Source organism: Chinchilla lanigera, unplaced genomic scaffold, assembly GCF_000276665.1.
Source record: "Chinchilla lanigera isolate Chin_1 unplaced genomic scaffold, ChiLan1.0 scaffold00003, whole genome shotgun sequence".
In the NCBI taxonomy this organism is placed as follows: domain Eukaryota; kingdom Metazoa; phylum Chordata; class Mammalia; order Rodentia; family Chinchillidae; genus Chinchilla; species Chinchilla lanigera.
Genome location: NW_004955404.1, coordinates 15,182,552 through 15,201,703, shown reverse-complemented (window position 1 = coordinate 15,201,703; position 19,152 = coordinate 15,182,552). Strand labels below are relative to the sequence as shown.

At 47.2% G+C, this 19,152-nt stretch overlaps 1 protein-coding gene across 1 annotated transcript in view; it reads right to left on the bottom strand.

Moving 5' to 3' along the window:
* Positions 1 to 17,386: 17,386 nt before the first annotated feature.
* The window catches only part of Sox21 (SRY (sex determining region Y)-box 21), a 2,452-nt gene continuing 686 nt past the window's right edge, over positions 17,387 to 19,152 (bottom strand). The window contains exon 2 of the mRNA XM_005374233.2: positions 17,387 to 19,150. Coding sequence (XP_005374290.1) covers positions 18,951 to 19,150 — 200 coding nt within the window. The 3' untranslated portion in view covers positions 17,387 to 18,950. The remainder of the gene's footprint in view (positions 19,151 to 19,152) is intronic.

Below are 19,152 nucleotides of genomic sequence, written 5' to 3'. Positions count from 1 at the left end.
AGGCATAGAGGCAATAGTACTATTCAACCATAAAAAGGAGTACATATTACAGCATGATTGAACTTCGAAAATATTATCCTAAGTGAAGTGACCCAGACTCAAAAAGCCACATTTTGTATAATTCTGCTTATATAAAATGTACAGTATATGCAAGTTCATGGAAACAGAAAGTAGGTTAATTGTGCTAGAGACTTGGAGGAGGGAATTGAGACTGTTGATAGGCGTGGAGGTTCTTTTCGATGTTATGGGCATGTTTTGATATTAGTGATAAAGGCTATACAATTCCATAAATAAAAACTAATCTTTAATTCACTGAATTGTGCACCTTGAAGTGGCGAGTCTTATGTGAATTATATTTCAACTTTAAAAAAAAAAGCAACAACAATAGAATTAGAAAAATCCTTGAGAAATATTAGCTAAGAAACCTTGGCATTAAATACAGTTTGAGCTCCAGAACAGTGAACTACATACATCTATAGATTGATCATTTAAATAAATAGTCATTTATTGAGGGCCTACTATGTTCTAGGCATCTTTCTTTTTTTTTTTTTTTTGGGTTTTTTCTCCGGTACCGGGAACCGAACTCACGACCTTGCGCTTGCCAGGCAGGCGCTTTTTTGCCACTGAGCTAAATCCCCAGCCCCCTAGGCATCTTTCTAGGGCGCATCCAAAACTAAACAGACCCTAAAGCCCTGCCTCCAAGGAACTTGAACTCTGATAAAAGTCCTTCCTAGAGAGCACGTTTTAAAAGCTGTGCTGTCAAACCAGTGCACATTTAGAAATCAAAACCAGTTTTCATAAGGAATGCTTGAATGAACTGAGCATTTTTACTTTTAGAAAGAGAAGATTGAGGGAGAGTATGATAACTGCCTTCAAAAGCTGTTTAGACGGGAGAGCCGTGTCATTCTCCACTGCTCCCCAGAGCAGAGCCTGCATTAAAGGGAAAACATTGCAAGGAGGTGGATTTGGGCTCCCATAAAAGGAGAGAAGAAAACTCGCACTGCTGCATACCCCTTCAGTAGCAGGCATTTTGCTAGGTATTTTCACCAGTGTTATCCTATTCAATCCACACAATGTCCCTACAAGGTGCCAAGATTAGCCCTGTTCTTAAAAAGAGGAAATGGAGGTTTAGCTAGGTTATATAACAACCCCAAAGTCACACAAGACTGGCCACTGTGACAGCCACATCTTTCCTAGGCGGCTCCACACTCCCGCCACTTTCCCATGCTGTCCTTCCAAAACCAGGGCTTCCCAAAACATGGGTGAGTGTGGAGGGGAAGTCTGTGGAGGGAGTGAAGGTGGGCTGGCACCTCAAAGCTTTTTCCAGAAATACTGTGACCCTTCATTGAGTACTTTCCTGATATAATACTTTCTCAGGCTCACCAGGAGCTCTTTCTAGGGAAGAGAAAGAGTGAAGAGGCTTAAAGAGTTAGAATGAAATGAAGAAGAATCCAGAGATTTTTGTGGGTCACAGGAAATGATGTATGTACAGAGTCCAGGATAGGCATGTCATATTATTCAGCAAATACTGAGAATCTGCTTCCTGCCAAGTTCCAGCCTGGTCTTCACTGAGCTTAGTGTTATATGAGGAAGAGAAAATCCCCCACCCAAGATGCAAAGGAACTCCCTGTCCCACCCCAGACATACATTTCCATCATGTAGGACAAGCTATATCCCTAATTTTAAACTCATGTATTCAATCATCCAACCAAAGTTTGTGGGCTGTCCTCTTTGTGAAAGGCACTGCTCCAAGGCCTAGATGGAGATAAAGCAGTGAATATGCTGACTCCATAGGCAGTTCTGCTTTGGTGAGTACAGTAAGAAAATATAGGTAAAATGTCTACTGTACTTGAAAGTGGAAAGTGCTGAAGAGAAAAGGATTAGAAGGAGAATCAGGAGTCCTGGGGTTTTAGAGGTGGCAGTTTTCCATAGTCAGCCGGGAAGGATCTCACTACGAAGGAGTCATATCAGCATCAACTTTGAGGAGAGGAGGTCGTGAGTCATGAAGTATTGGAGAAGGAGAACTGAGGCCAAGGATGGGCAAGAATGGGCGAGGGCATTCTGCACCAAGGTGGGCAGTAGGGCCATGAGGCCATAGAGATCCTGGGGAGTCCTGACAGTGAGGGAGCACGGGCATTGTGAAGGTGTGGGTCTACTCCGAGTAAGGTGGGAATCATTGCAGGGAGGGGCAGAAGAGCACCAAGTGTGCAAACAGGGAGACTGCTTGGGAGGGGGACTATGGCGGGCAGAATGGTTCCCTAAAATACCCATGCCCTACTCCTTAGAATTTGAGGATATGTTACATCCCAGGACAAAAGGGCTTTGCAGATGAAAGGTTATAAATTTTAAAACAGGACAATTGTCCTAGGTTGTTGAGATGAGTCCAATCTAAATACAGAACCTTTAAAAGCAGAGTTGTCTCTGGCTGGATGCAGGGAGATATGGCGGAAGTCTAAGAGACACAAAGCATGACAGGGGCTGTAAAAAGAAATTTTCCACCGTGGGCTTCGGAGCTGCAGGACAAAGCTATGTCCCAAGGAACATGTGTAGCCTTGAGGACTTGAGCGCAGTTCCCAGCTGACAGCTAGCGCGAGAAAAAAGGACCTCAATCCTACAACCTCTTGGAGCTGAATTCCACCAAAAACCTCAGTGAGCATAATACCATGTTCTTCTCAAGAGCTCCAGAGAAGAACTCAGGCCAGCTGGCCCTTGGCCTGAGCATTTGAGTCTCTAAGTAGAGGACTCAGCCACACATAACTCAGCCTTCTGATCTGAAGAACTGTGTGCTAAGCAGTCTTTTAAGCCACCACATTTATAGTAATTTCTGAGGCAGTCATTAGAAAGTTAATAAAACAATCAAGAGAGTATGGGCACAGAGGAGAATAGGCTGAGGAACAGCATTCTGGAGAGCTCAATGTTTAAAGCTGGTGAAAAGAGGAGAAAAGGGGTAGGAAGGAGTAGATAGGTGATAGGAGGAAGGCCAAAAGTTAAGGGGGCACCCGAGGCCAGTTGAGGAAAATGATTCCAGAAGAAGAGATCAGTGATTACTCTGTGCTAAAGAGTGCTGATAGGTCAAGTGGGTGGTGCTATTTCATAGATAAGAAAACCGAAATTCCTGAGGGCATGACTCATCCAAGGTAATGCAAATGGAAATTGGCAGGACTTGATCTTCTGGCTTTTTTTTTTTTTTCCATTTACTCACATTGCCATTGTCAATTCAATTTTTTAAGTTTGTATTAAATTAGGTCAAGTTCAGAGCAAGATAGTTTGGCTTCTGTTTATTTATTTGCATATACATTCACTGCAGCATTAAAACATTACAGTGATCTAACTGTGGATCTTACTGGTTCCTCCTTTCTCGGGTTAAAACAATTATCATCAATCCTGGATGTGTGCATCAGAATCATTAAGGGGATACTTTTGAAGTGCGGGTGCCTGAGCACCAATCTTATGAAATTCTAATCCAGAAGGTCTTCAGAGAAGTTCAGTGTCTACAATGGTTAAAAAGCTCATGTTCATTCTCTTGCTACTTATAGGGCTTGAAAAACCATGCTTGCACACTTCTTAAAGCTATGTGCAAGAAGAGAAGAGTGATATTTGCTGAGAGGCACTTAGCACACCTATTCAGCTCTTGAAAAAAAAAAATTTTGAGACTAAGTGAATTTTAGATTTTACAGGAAACAGAGATGTGTAGAAATAGTTGTTGGTATGGGGGCATTCCCTGTACCCACTTTATAGAGATTTGTATATTTCTGTTTACTGAAGTGTTGGAACAGTGTTTGGATATTGCAAAATAAATAAATGACTTCTTAGGACTTTGAAAGAAACAGGTTTTATGTTCACCTTCTTTGCTATTTCCCGGCATACAAGTGCATTATATTTTCCAGCATTTCTTGTCATGAGGTTGGTATGTCTTCCAGGTGAAGATGGGCTAGAGCAAAGTCTGCTCTTTCTAGGCTTGGCCTTATAATACTGCAAGGGCCATAAGCTATCATGGCCCATCCATCGGCTGAGAGCACAGAATCCAGATAGCCTGAGGTGGTGGTCCAGCAAATAAACTGAGAGAAGCATACATCCCAAGTCACTGAGAAAGGAACCACATCTTGCTTTAGACATGCAGGGAAAACAAACTTTTAATATGTTGAGTCACCAATATTTTGGGTTACTTGTCAGAATGGTTTATGTTAATTACCTGAACTAAGACAGGTTCCTCTTGAGTAGTGTTGTCGATGGACTCTTTCTTTTACCCCCTTAATGCCCAACAACATATGCACAAGAAAGACAAGATAGCAGCCCGAAGGACTCATGACTGAAGTTATTCAATGTCAAGATTTAGGTTTCTTTGAAGCAGATCTTGCATTTAGGTTGGAATTGACTGAAGCATATGTAGTGAGTATGTAGTAAGATCAGAAGAGAAAGCGTGGAGTAACTACAGTTAGATATTTTCAAAGGTGTCAGAAGGTACTTCAGCTCAGAAGAGAGTAAACTACTGCAAATACCTGTGGGAGGACAGCATCTGAGCCAGGCAACGGAAGGAAGTAGAAGGGGCTTTATTGATATACAAAGGGTAATGAGACACTTCTGCCTTCACACCACTGTGCAGATACAGATGTGTGTACAACATGTATGGAATTACAAAGTGCAACTAAGACAGCAAGTGCCTGCCAGAACAAAATCAACAACATGCAATGAAAAAAAAAAAAAAGAAAAAGAAAAAAATTAAATGTAGCCTCTAAAAGTGATGGGATGTAAGGTCTAGAAAAATTTATGGAGCAAATGAGATTTCAGCAGATCTTTGAAAGAGGTACAGGACTTTCAGGGAAGGGGGAGCAAAGGTAAGACCCTCACAACACAAGTTCCTTAAAGAGAGTCATTTGCTGGGACACGTGTAGGAATGGATGGATGCGGGAATGCATACAGGAGAGTAGAGACATGGCTGGAAAGATACAGGGAAAAGCTAGGGCTACAGTTGGTTGGCTTATCCTCCTCTTCCTTCCTGTTCCTTGGCACAAGCGCAGATAATTACAAACTTTTTAATTCCCTGTAGAACAGTTTCAAGTCCTGTGGTGGGGTTATGGACCTTCCAAAAATATGCAACAGCAGCAAACTGGCTATGAATCCAGAGCAGACAGACATTTTTTTAAAAAAAAAACAAAGCCTGAGATGAAAAGGCAAGGCTGCAAGCATCCCAAATCTCTTCCCAATTTGGCTGTACCTGCAAAGCAATGGAATGTAAAGAGATCACTACTGAGCTGCGGTTTAGCTAACTGTCTTCTAGAGGACACTTTCTCTTGCCATAAAGGAATACAGTTCGTCATTTGTAAGACCGAGGATATTTAACACTGAATCTATTGGGTTTATCATTAATGATAAACCAAATAGTAAAAACTACCAAATAGTTTTTAAAACTACCAAATAGTTTTGGCTCTCTACCTTGTGGACACATGGTAGGATCGTACTTCTGTGCTCTCTTTGCAGTTTGGGGTGACCATCAGACATTGACCAACAACATGTGGGCAGCAGTGATGAGCAACTCTTTAGGTGAGAAATTTTAAGAGCTAGTGTATGATTGGTTATGCGTTACTCAGCTTTTGGTTATATACCACATATCTGAAATAGTCAACTTAAAAGAAAAGAAGTTTGCTGTGGCTCACAGTTCTAGAGGTTTCCGTCCATTATTGGTTGGCTGTGTTGCTTTGTGCTTGTGGCATGTCATGATAGTTGTGCATGGTAGAGGAAAACTGCTTAACTCTGATGAGGGTGTGTGTGTGTGTGTGAGAGGGAGAGAGAGAGAGAGAGCACAGAGAGAGGTGCTGGGGTCCCACTATTCCTAAAAACCTCCCACTGATCCCACTTCTTTAAAATTCTACCGCCTTCCAATAGTGCCACAGTGGAGATAAAGTTTTATGACATGAACCTCTAAGGGACATTAAGATCCAAACTACAGTGGCCACTACCCTGTACTCGTCTGTGAAGAGAGTCAGAAAAACATGGAGTTTCTGTCAGTTGGGATGAGTACAAGGCCCTGCTAACTTTCACTGCTATGTCACTAAGATTTGGGGTTTCTCTTGTCTTGCAGCTCCCTGTTGTTCAGAGTGACTGACAGGTGTACACTGTAACTACAAAGGTATGCAACTGACAGTAAGTGATTTCCTAAGGAGATTGTTTCAGCAACACCAGGAGACAATTGCAGTGCATTTGGAAATGGGAGAGATACCGAATGAATTCCCATCTTTCTTGATAAAACTTGATGAGAAGTTGGAGAGAAGGGGAATTAAGAAAAGAAAATGGCAAAGAGCATCTGATAAGGGAGTAGAAAGACCCAAGGATTGTGGTGGCCTCAAATTTCTAGGTAGAGAGAGTGATCTCGACTCAGATACCACTGGTAGATCAGGTTAGGTGAGAATTGACCCCTGGACTTAGTACCGGGTCCTAGGTCAGAGAAGGCACTGGGGAAGAGAGAAACCTAACCATAGAAGATTAAGAAAGAAGAGGAAACAGGAACAAGAGATAGGCATGATTTTTAATTCTTAAAAAGGAATTCTTTATAAAAGAAAACAAGTGGGATGGTAACTACAGGAGAAAATGGGCTGGTGTGAGTTTTTTTGTGGAAGAGGGAGTAGATTTATTTTTTAATGCTAACAAAAATGATTGAGTGGTGAGGGATAATTTTGATGTTACAGGAAAGTGGAGAGAGATTCTTCTGTCTTTGAACATCACAGGGTATATTAGTTCCCCTTGTTGGGTAACAAGTCACCCCCTAGTGGTGGATTAACAACTGGTGGTCAACTTGTAACACCCAGATGAACAGAATCAATGTGGTGCTGGGTGTGGGAGGCCCACCTTAGGATTGTTATCAACAACATGAAAAAGAAGAACTGGAGAAGAAGAAGAGAAACTATTAGGGCACTGTTGGTCCTCCTGGGCTGTTGGTTTTCCTGGAGCAGTTTGTCATGCTGGCTTTCCTATATGAACTCCACTGTTCTCAATGTCAGAGGAGCTCGGAACCTTGTTGTCACTGAGAATGGCTATGGTTCACTTTGGGGGAGCTGTGGTCCTTACTTTGAGCATTGCTTCCTGGCTCTGGAGGAGAAGATGGTGTACAATTCAGTGTCCTGGAGAAGCTTGTCACACTGGCTTTCCTGATGTGAACGCTGCTTCCTCATCATCAGAGAAGTACAGGACCTTGTTGCTGAGGATGGCTGTGCCTTTCGAGAGAGCTCTGGTTCTTACTCTGAGCATCACTTCCTCACTCCAGTGCAGACTCCTCAGGCTGCTGACACAGATCCTTCATCCCAATGGCACAGACCTTCTAGCTTCTGCCTCTGACCTTTGGGCCTTCCCAGCACAGGTCCATAAAACAGACTTGCATGAGGCATTGTCTTAGACTCTAGGTCTTCAGCTGGACCCATGCAGACATTGTCAAAAGATCCAGGCCCTCAGCTAGATTCTTTGGGTTTTTAGTGTGTGGAGAGATTTCCTGCACTGTCTTTGTATGTGACTCTTTGGGTGACTATTATAAAATAATTCTATAAATTATGTGTACTGTATTGTATTGCTTTCCTTGCAAACCCTGACTACAACACCCTCAAATCTCTTGGCTCTATGGGTCAGAGATCCTGGGGTCTTTGTTTGATTGTTTGTTTGTTTTTTCCAGTACCGGGAACCAAACTCCTGACCTTGCACTTGCCAGGTAGGCGCTTTGCCGCTGAGCTAAGTCCCCAGCCTGGGGTCCTTGTTGTTGAGGCTTCTAGCTCACGGTTTCTCCCGAAGCTACAATCAAGCTGTGAGCCCAGGCTGCAGCACTGCAAGGCTGGACTGGGGAGGACCCACCTCCATGTCAGTAATTCCAGCATCGTCAGGCTTAAGATCTTTGCTGGCCTTTGGCCATGGACATAAGTTTCTCACCCTTCGGTGTTATAAAGCCTTATGGAGCAGCTCACAAAACGGAGCTACTTCCCTCCAATTAAGCAGAAGGTGGGGAAATCACTGTGTAACTTTGTGATATCACTCTATCATATTCTATTTGTTAAAATGGAGTTGCTAGGTCCACCCACCCTCAAGGGGAGAGTTGTATAAGGAAGTATGAACAGAGGAGGTGAGGGTCAGTTGAAGACATAGTGGAGGCTCCCTAGAGAGAAGATGGGTCTGGATATAAGTCAGAAGCTCATCCTTACTGGCACAGGGGCTGTTCATCTGCTCCCCACCCCAGGGAGAGAGGGATCATTTGTGGGTACACAGAGAGAGGAAGTGGGTAGCTGTGTGGTTGAAGTGAAGGTATTTGCTTTCTAGCAAGGAGTACCTTAGAGAAAGGCAGCGATAACATTAGAAACCAGTGCTGATATGCCTTTGTTTCTCAATTATATCCTTTAGCATAGCCAGAAGGATTGCAAATCCAGCGCAAGGTAGCTCTCTACCTTCTTGGAATTTTGACAAGGGTGCGTTTAAGGCGTTATACACCAGGTCACTAACACTTACTTTCCTGGACTAAGAACACTGTCAGGAGGCACAAGCATCACTGTGAGTTCACGGTCAGCCTGGGCCATATAGTGAGATCTTGGAAAAGCATCAGAAGTGCACAAGGAGCTCTCACCAAGAGTGGGGAAGTGAGGAGAGGGGGAGGAGCAAAGAAAAGGTGAAGCATCACCTGCAGACTCACACACCAGCCAAGGTTTCCCCCTGAGCTTCTCAAGATTTCCAAAAGTCACATTAAACCAGAAGCTCTTGACTTTGAACATATGCGGCTAATGGCAAACAAGCTTTTTGATGGTTTGTTTTGTTCAAGTGGAAAAGTAACAAACTTCTTTTCCCCCCTCCACCAGCAACGTCTCCAGACCCATCTGCCTGCAGTCACCTGGTACCCTGGACCCAGCAAATTACTAACAGGCTTCTATTTTGACCCTCAAGGGCATCCAGGGGAATCTCACTGTTGGTAAAACTGTGGAATATTATTTCCTCCAATCTGTTCCAAGGGGTAGCAAAGTTAAAGAGGTCAGGCTCTGTGATGGGTCAGATATTATCGGGAAGCCCTCTCTACTGCTCTCCTGAGGGTTGATCTTGGGAAAGCCCTCCCTCCCCACATGAAAGTGGGAAATACTTGGCTGGAAGGTCCAAGCTGAGAAATGGTTTCCAGGCATGCTACTCAGGAAGTGCATTGGAAAGCCGCTTCCCAGCCTGGGGCATTTTGAGAAAGGCTCTCTGGATACAAATAGGAGTTTAGGGAAAGCAGGTGTCATGAGAGACTCATCCCTGTCCCCAGACACTTAGAACCCTCCGTGTGGTATTATGGAATCATTTCTCCCACTTGCATTCTGTTGGGCTCTGCCTCCTTGTTCTGTCCTAAGGTCTTGGCGCTCACTCCTGTCCATTTTAGGAGACAGCATTTCCCAGCAGGGAGCTTCCTCAGGCAGCAGAACCACCCTTGACCTTTCAAAACTCCCTCCAGACTGGCCCTACACCGCTAGAACTGTGGGCCTCTGTTCTCCCTGCAAGAGCACAGCGCTCAGTCTTGGACTTCAGTGACCTTTATGTCTGGTAGAGGTGATCCGAATTCACAGCCTAGGACTCAGGCTGACCTCAGACAGTTATTAGATGCACGACTTTCCAGAAAGACTTAGGCCTTGGAAAGTAAGCCTTCCAAGATCTCCTCAGGTAAGTCCTTGGTCTGGATTTCCTCCACGAAATTTTAGCAGGAAGGCAAATTTCACTTTGATCCTGTAAAAGCTGAATTATGTTGACCTGGGACAAGTACTTAAAAAAAAGTTCCATGGAACGTGTTGGCCCTGGCCGGCAGCTCATCCCATTGTCCCAACCACAAGCCAGTGCATCACACCTTGCTCAGTCGGTTCTGGAACCTGCAGGGCCACCGCCCCAGCTCGCAACCCAGAGAGGCTGCAAAGTCTTCGCTTCTACTAGACTCCAGGTGCGAGCTGGGGCTAACCATCGCCAGGATGTGGGACGCTGCGTGTTTGCAGCCGCAGGACTGGGAAGGCTTCAGAGGACGAGAAAGCAGGTGGAGGCCCGGATCTCGCCGGTCCCGGAGGCTATGGGGTGAGGACACGCCAGGCCTTGCCTCCTGGCTGGGACTCTCAGCTCAGCTGGGGTGGTGTGGCGAGCACCTGTGCGGCCCAGGTCTGTCCCCAAGTGTGGGTACAGGAGAACAGACGGACAGGGGCGCGGATGCCGTGGGCGGGACGCGTGGTGGCGCTGCCAGGGCTTACACAGACACTTAGCTTTGTCACTTTCAATAGATTCCAAAGATCAAGACGCCGTGCTTTCAGGGAGTCACAAGGGTGACCTTTTGCGAGCTTGAGATGGTGAGGACGTCAGAAGTGTAGTGAGAGGTGATGATGCCCCGCGGTCGCCCACCGGCCCCAAGCAGCAAAAATCAAAGTTAGGGAGAGGGGGAACACGTCCCTGCCCCGCCTGGGGCCGGGTTGCCATCTCGGTAGGAGCAGTCGAGGCAGCTTTCTACAAAGTAAAGAAACGATACCCAAAGGCGCGGATCTGAGCCCCTCGCCGCGGGGCGCACGCCGGGTGTGGGGCCACAGAGGCTCGGAGCTGGCTCGCGGGATGCGCCCTCTGCAGCGCAGATCCTAGTGCCCTAGAGAGGGCGAGTCGGCAGTGGCGCTCAGGCTCCTGCTAATTCACGCCGCTCCAAAGCCCTGGTTCCAACACAGATTAATCAACAGCTTTCACCACTTAAGTTTTATCGTGGTCGTAGATGTTTTTCTTCCAGGACAAAACCTAGTCCCTAGAGAAGAACAGCAAGCCGGGCTCTCTAAGGGCCAGGAACCCACGGTCAGTGGCAAAGCCACTGGCGCCTTTCTCGAGCCAGCCCCTCCCCAGGCAGCCCCAGGGCGGCGGGCAGTGGCTAAGGAGGGTTGGGCCCACAATCAAAAGCTCATCGCGGGAGGCCAAGCTCCCCGGTTGTCGTAAGGGTCCGCCAGGGGCAGATTAGACTTCCTAGGGATGAAGAGCCCTTCATTTGCACCCACGAACCTAGCAAACCCTGTCAGAATTTTGAGTTCTTCTGCAGTAGACCCCTCGGACCAGCCGAGTTCCGGGCTGAACAAAATCTGTTTGGCACGGTGGGTCAGCAGAGGTTCAGTTCGCGGGAGAGAGGCTGGCCCTCATTGCAGAGACCCCTCTTTCTAACGTGGCTCCATCCTCGGATGCAAGTGGAGGTCCTTAGGGTTGGGGGTGGCGAGGCCTCGGTGCTCACTTGCTTCCGCATCCCTCCTTTCCGCCGACCTTGCCAGAGCGCGCGTGACCCTCGCATTCCCCTTCCCCAGCAGGGCCAGCATTTTCGGTCGGGGCTGCAGGGGCCTTGCGAGGGCTCCGGGCTGGGCTGGGCACCCCGCGGGAGCGGTCTGGAGGGCGGGGTCCACCGCCTCCCCCAGGCTCTGCGCTTCCTGCAGCTGCTCCGCCCCCGGCCGGCCGCGCTTCCCCAGGTGACAGGTCTGTCCCCCGGCAGTGATTTTCCTCCGCCTTCTGAGTTTTGTCTCTTCTTCTGTCCTGACCCTTTCCCTCCGTTTAGCACGGCTCCTACTTTTCCTCTGCGGTCCTCAAGTTCTCCAGATCCTGTCCCAGGCTCGACGTGTCTCCTCTCGCTCTTCCGCGCCGAGCCGGTCTACGCAGGCAAAGCGAGGCTGCCTAGGCAACCATTCAACTAGCCCAATTTAAAGCCACATCCTTACCAAAAAGTTCAGCTGTGTGGAAAGGGGGGAGAGCCCAAATGTTTGTAGAGCAGATTTCCTGTGTATTCCCACGCTGCCCGAGTCCCGCACAGTTTCCTTGGCTCCTGCCAGCCAAGTCTTTTGGAATCTCGGCGACGACTTCCAAATCTAGGCTTTACCCTATCGTGGAAAAATAAAGCGGGGTCCACCTCAAAGCTGGCTTATTTGTTCGCGTGTGTGTGTGTGTGTGTGTGTGTGTGCGCACGTGGGCGCTTGCGCTTGTGTGCACACCCACTGAGTGTGTAGATGCGCTTTTGAACCTGGAATATCCGCAAGGCAAACGGAGAAAGCGCTAAAGGCTGGCCAGGACTCGCAGGTAGTACCTTCCGGGGACCTTGGGGAGAATTGGCTGGCCTGCCCTGCGGACACATCATAGTGGTGTCAAATTCACTTCAGAAAGCTTCGCCCTCCCTGTTCTCGAGCCCTTCTAAAGCGAGGGTCTTGTGCACACGGACTTTTCTCTGGGCTCAAGAAAGAGTGGCCCCAGCAGGGCTAATCAGCCTGAAAAGCTTCACTTGGTCTCTGTGATCCGAGGTTGCACTTCTTCCTCCTAAAAAGAAAGCTTCCTCCCGAGCTTTCTGGAAGTGGCTAATTACCTTGGGGTGATTCCGAAATAAAATGGTAGGCATGGGGTGGGTTAGGGAAGAGGGTGCTCAAGTGAAGTGGACAATCCAGGAGTGTCATTCTGAGAGGAATGTCTGAAGACATCCTCGTAACTTCTCTAAGAAATCTGGTTTTACCGGTGGATCTCACCACAATTCTTCGCCTAGAGGGTCGAAGTGAGTAATTGGCTGTGTGTGTTCAAGTCCCCGGCTAATATGATAATAAATATATTCAAGGAGAGCAAGAGGCTGCTTACAGTTAGCACCTAAACTTGTTTGTCCAAAGGTCCCTACAATATAAGCCCTCCTCCAATCAATCGCAGAGCCCAGCAGAAATCAGGCGGAGACATCTTCTAAAGGAATTAGAAAATCCACTGAAGGATTTTATGTCCTTCAGTCAAGGGTGAACAATGGGGTGGCCGAAGCAAGGGCAGGGAGGTCTACCTGACGGTGAACAGACTGAGGGCTGGGGCAGGGAGGGGCGTCTCAAAAGCAGAGGCCTCTGAGCTGGCCACCTTCCCTGCTCTGAGCAAGGCGATCTCCAGGGCTGGGAGGCAGCCTTGATCCAGGAAGCCCAATCCAACAAGTCCTTGTCTCCCCACAAGTACCTATCGCCGAGTCACTGCGACTCGCCAAGGGTATATCCCAATACAGCAGTTGGCAAATTTTTCAGATTTGTTAATTTCCAGGAATTTGCATGTTTTAAGTGAAGCTAAAACCGCGAGGGCTCACGTTACATTTAAAATATGCAAGCCTCTTCGAACAGCGCCGTCACTTAGTAAGGCTCAATTGCTTCTTAAAAATGAAGGTGGGCGGCGGGGAGGTTGTCCTGCTTTGACCCTCTCACCCCCACCCCTTACAATTCAGAAGCTTCATTCTCTCCAGCTGTTGGGGAGGTCCAGACAGTTACTGCTCAGGGCTCCCTCTGAGGTTCTGTGTATCTGCAGATCCCTGTGGGCTGGGCCTTCTATAATCCCAATATTCTATTAAGGACAACGTGGGCACACACTGGACAGCTGGAAAACTGGGTAGACCCAAACCTGGTGGCTAACCATCAAAAATATGGTTAGCAGCACAGGCCCCTGTGGACACCTCCGGGGCAGGGCAAGGAACCCAAGGATGCCCCAGATCTCTTCAAATTGATGCCCAGTCTGCCACTGTCACTTCAGGATGATCCCTGACCCAGAGGGTTCAGAGGCCAGGAGGGGAAGGGGAAAGGAGGAAAGGAAAGAAAGCAGAAGGAAGCAAGCTTTAAATATGCTCTTGGCTCGCTGAAAGGGTGTGTGGTGTTTCTTTGAAGACTGGTGGGGAATCCCTCAGCCCCTCCTTCCTCAGCCCTGGAGTGAGTTTGGCAGTGAGGGTACAGACAGAATGGGTGGGATGGAGTCAGTTGCCAGTGGCTTGTCTGGCCTTGTCTTTTCCAGTGGCCCAGGTGGGCTGGAAAGCTCTCAGCCAAAGCCAGAGTGACCATCTTCCCCGTACCTACCCCTCTGTAAGAGGGTGGGATGGTGAAAGGAAAGCTGTCCTGGGCTTGCCCCTAGACATCCTCCTCCCACTTCTGAGAGGAGGCCTGCCTTCCCCCACTAACTTCATATTCATTGATTCCACAGCTGTTCATGGAGCACCTATCATGTTCCAGACACCGTATCGAACTCCCCCAAATGCAGCATGCATGGAGCTCAGGCTGTCCCCCCAGGGGTCATTTCCCTGATGTGTCACGACCTCCGCGTATCTTGGTACTGCTTGACTTGCTGCTCCACAGATTCTAGTGCTGGGCAAAGGGACACAAGGAAACATAACTTTTGCATAACTTTTACTTCTCCTTTCCTTTTTTCTTTCTTCAAGTAGCAAAGGACCATTAATTAGAAGAATAATTACTGCTACCCTATATTATCCCAACCTGTTCAACTTCTCTCTGCTGCAGACAATGCTAATAATGGCAATTATTACTTCTATAAACACCGGAGGCAGCCCTCTTCCCCCGCAGTGTGTGTGTATTTAAAGAATATATATAAAAAGTTCCCCCGTTCATTTACATAGCTTCATCTTTACCTTTTCCCATTCAGCCTTTGCAAAAAGCATATCTATTCAAAGCCCTTGCAAAAAGCATATCTATTCAAAGGGCATTTAGTCCATTTCTTTCTTGGCCGGTAAACCTATTCATCAATTGTTCTGCCTTGTAGATTGCATTCTAATGCTAATCTAGCGTGTTAAATATCTTTTTGTTCCCCTTTCACCGTTTTGTCATTCAGTTTATCCAGTTTTGGTCACCCATTTTATTTATTTATGCGCCTGCTCCTATTCAGGGGCTCATGTATTTTTTATTATGTTGTTTCACTGTCACGCAGTGTCAACTTAGTCTATTCAATGGGGGCTACTTGAAGGCCGGAGGGACAAAGCGTGTACACATTGCACCGCTATTCATTCCGGCCAGCTGGATCGGCTGAAAAAAAAACCTTGTGAAAAGAAACGCCTCACAATGGACACAGAAGAAGTGCACAATGCTAACAGTTTTCCAAATACCACTGATTGGTTTCTTCACAATGGAGAGAAAGCCGCCGCTTTTTCTTAGCTCCACTTCAACAAACAACACTCTCACAAAACCTCCCAACCCTGCGTTTTGTTCCCGGACAAAACCTCCTCGACTGTCTAAACGCTCCCACTGAAGGACAAAAAAAAAAAAAAAAAAAAAGGATAAAAAAGCTCTTTTCACCATTTCCCCTTTTTTTTCCTGCAAGAGAGAAAAAAGAAGAAAAAGGTGGGGGGGATTGTCAGTGAATTAATAATATCAGTCTTTTAAAAGAAGAGGGCTGACCTTTGAGATGCACTGGGCTGAGGGAGAAAGAACAGGGGAGAGATTAATAAAGTTTGGACGCCGCTCTGGGCCTCGGCTGGGCTGCGGGCGCTGGAAACACTCAGCCACTCCGGGCGGGCCAGTCGCGGGAACTCAGCTCGCCGGAGGATGCGGCCCCAAGCCGCGCTCTGATTGGCTGGCGCGCGGCCGGCTTCGGGAAGAGTTGCATCTTAGCATCTTCTGCGGCCCTCGCTAAGGCAACCCGGAGCTTGCGGACGACGGAGAGATCCGCGGTTTGGTCCTAGTTTCTTGGGGCGGGTGGGGGGTTGTTGTCAAAGTAATGACAGTATCGAGTTCCCCCTGTAGCACTGCAGGGCCGCCCAGCACCGGTCCTTATCGCTTGCACAGAACAATTCCACCTGTTTGCTGCAAAGCCCGAGGCTACCTGCCTGGCCCCTCTCGAGATCGGGCTTGTTTCAAGCTGTCAGGCAATCATACCTAGCCAAGAAATGTCGTCCTGGCTTTAAAAAACCTTCTATGGAAAAAACGGAATAAGAAGGAAAAGAAGAAAGGCAGAGGTTGAGATAGAAATAGAGAAATAGGGAAAGGCAGAGATAGAGAGATTGCGACCCAACAGCAGCTCGTGGCCTAGCCCCAGCGCGGTATTTGTGGTCATTTTCAGGCTCCTGCAGCACCCATCCCGGCCAACTCTCCACGCCCTTCAGTCTGAGTCGCGTCTCTGACTTCCAACCCTGACTTCTGCACAGGGTAGCTTGGCCTGAGGCTTTCTCCGGGAACAGAACCCGCCAACTTGTTAGCAAGCCCTTGCGAGCCAGAGTGGGTGATAAACGAGTCCGGCGGGCCTGTGGACACTGTGTAGCTGAACAGTCGCACAATCTGTTGGCGAGGTGACCCCGGGGCTCACCCCCGGCTCCTTCCCCCTCCTCTACCAGTCTTTCTGGTCTTCTCATTCATCAGCACTTGGAGAATTTCTCCAGAAAATGCTGATCTTTGGGAAAAGGGGAGGGGGTGGAGGGGGCGGGGAATCTTCAGGCCGGTGGGGCCGAGCTGGGAGGCTCAGGGAGGTAACTAAGATTTAGGACTGGGGTGATTTCCAGCAAGACGCAGGAAGTTCCGTGTTGAGAAGTGATGGGCTGCTACAAAAGGGAAAGACGCAGCTTTGAAAGGATTTAATTAACCGTGTCAGGGATAATTACCCCTGGACAGTCCAAATTAGTTTTGCATAATCGCTCAGAACCATATGAATTAACTTATAATATTGCAAAGAGCTCGGGGAATAACAGGAGAGGGATCGTTTTAATTAGTGAATCAGGGTCAAACCAGCAGAGCTTATTTCTCACATTTCCAAAACTTTTCATGGTTTTTAAAATATTATTCCGTTGGGAGAAAACAATAACTTTAAAGACTTGGGTTGCTTATAAAGACGTGCAGCTCCAGGGAAGGCCTCCGTCAATAGGGGAACTAGTTTAAGATTTGGACGTAGAGTCTTGAGAATTTCCACCGTCAGTGGTAGTGGTAGGGTTCTCTCCCTGCAGCTAACTTTTTTTTCTCTTCTTTTTCTGCTATTCCCTTGGCACCCTATCATTTCTTTCTTAAAACTAAAAATTGAGTTAAAACTTTTCTCCAGGGGAGACTTGCCTAGCCCTGCAAATTCAACCCTCCTCATTAGAATTTGTTTTACTACGTTTCTATTTTAGTGCTATTAGCATGACAGAGTAAGGCTTACAGAGGCTAAAAGTTGTATATTACCGTTGGCAGTGACCACCCTTCCAAATAAAACCTGAAGGTGCAAAAGAGAACACCCCAAAGATATGTGAACAAATTACAATGATTTAAGTGGTGGGGCTCCCCTACTAACAAGATAAAGTGGTCAGGCAACTTTCCCCTCTTAAAATGTTCTGGAAACTGGTGAAATGCTTTGAACAGCCTGGATGTTTTCAATGGGTTCTGTTCTATTAGTTCATGAATGCCTTTTTTTTTTTTTTTTTTTTTTAAAGATAATGCAACTACTTGAGTTTTTTTTTTTATCTTCTTTCCTATTCATGATTAAAAATGTGATAAATCAGGTTTTTGGCTCTGAATAACAATGGCTTGATTTAGATTTCCTAGTAAATCTATTCAAAAGTGAAACAAAGGCGGCCTTTGGAGGATACCTTACACTTCACCTGGACCAGGCACGTAAGGGCAATTCAGATAAAAATCTTGTTAGGAACTCAACAAGAAATAGAGGATTTTCTCTTTTCCCTGGTTCAGGCTTTATTTAAACTCTTTGTTCAGAAAAAATGAACAGAGTGATAGTTGGATTCTAATTTACAGATATAGCTTAGACGCATCTAATATTAAATTAGAAGATCACACAAGAAAACCATTTACACATAAAGGTTAAAACCAATATTTAAACTTTTTAAAACTTTATATTACATAAAGCCAAAATGAAACTAAATACATGTTAGCCAACTTCATTCACAAACATCAGTCAAAATATATACATTTAAAAAGAAACCAAAAAAGCTATAATTGAGGAAGGTTCTTTTTTCCCTAAAATGTGCTTTATCATTATTTGCAAATGAACTGCAGGTGATCTAAAAAATAACCTAATCCAGGAGGGGTCTCCAAAACACATTAAAATGGTTCAAGTTGGGAGAGAAATGCTAGCTGCAAAAGGGAGGCATCTGTCAAAACAATCCTGTGCGCTTTTTTTTTTCAGTTTTGCTAAATAATAAATATATAATTACCACTCAGACAAAAAGTCTGATTTAAGTTTAGATAAAATTGCGCTTCCGAAATAGTTTCCGCAATTTTTAAAAGTTAACGTTTGACATTTGTCCAAAAGGTGTTTGAGTCTAAAACTGACTCAAAATCAAAGCAGCGAAAGGAACCCCTCTCCTCAGACCCGACATTCTCGATGCCAGATCCACATTTACAATCTTCAGGTGAGCTCAGCCACAACAGGGGAACTGGAACAGCGCCTTTTCTCCTTTTTGTAAACTGTGTCAAAAATCCACGCCAGCGGACTCAGATTCCTAGATTTCTTTTCTGAGCCAGAGAGAAAATCTAACTGGCAACTTTCCTCTCATATTTCGCATATTTCTGGTCCGCATTTCTCACACTTAGGAGCGAGCTCTCGCTCTGATTTGCATACGGTCTGATAAACAAAAGAAACCGTGATCATCTCACATACAAAAGGCCAGATTGGAGCCGGCCACTGGTCAAGAATGTTTCAGGTCTGGGGGTTCTGCATGAGAGAACAGAGCCCTGCGAAGTTCAAATGGTACAAACGACAGCCAGGCTGCTCGGTGCCATCCCCGCTCGGGGAAATTCATGACACAGCTCATCAGCACTGCCCATGTGCCAGCCAGGTCCGACTGGCATTTGAACAGACAGCATGCAACGTAGACCGGGAGGAGGAAAAGGTCATGAGAAACAAAAGCAAAAATCATACACTTCCAAAGAACAAAACTGAAAAACCCAAAGTGTCAAAAAGTGACTCCTCCACCTCGGTGGGGCAAAACGCAACAGGTTTCGAAGTGCAAAGCAAACACTCCCTGCTGCGGGACAGACGCGACCGCCCTCTGGAACGCGGGTTGCCGAGGCGCGGGTGGGAGCCGCTCTGTGGGTTCACACACACGCGCGCCCGCGCACTCGCGCTCGGCCACTCGCGCCCCGCCTGGCATCGCTGCCGGCAGCTGTACACCTATGTACATCCGTCCCCGGAGCCCTTCGCGGAGGCGCCCCGGGAGGCCGCGGAACTCGTACCTATACATATGTACACGCGTGCGCAGGGTCCCCGCGGGGTCATAGCGCGGCGGCGTAGGCCGCGGGGTAGGGGTCCAGCTGAGGCTTGCCCATGCCCGGCAGCAAGATGTAGGCGAGCGGCGGCTGCAGCCCCGGGCTGGGCCACGCGCTGCAGTTGCACGGGATCATGTAGCCCGGGTTGCCCGGGCTGGGGTGCGAGTGCGTGTGCCCCCCGGCGGCCGCGGCAGCCGCTGCAGCCGCT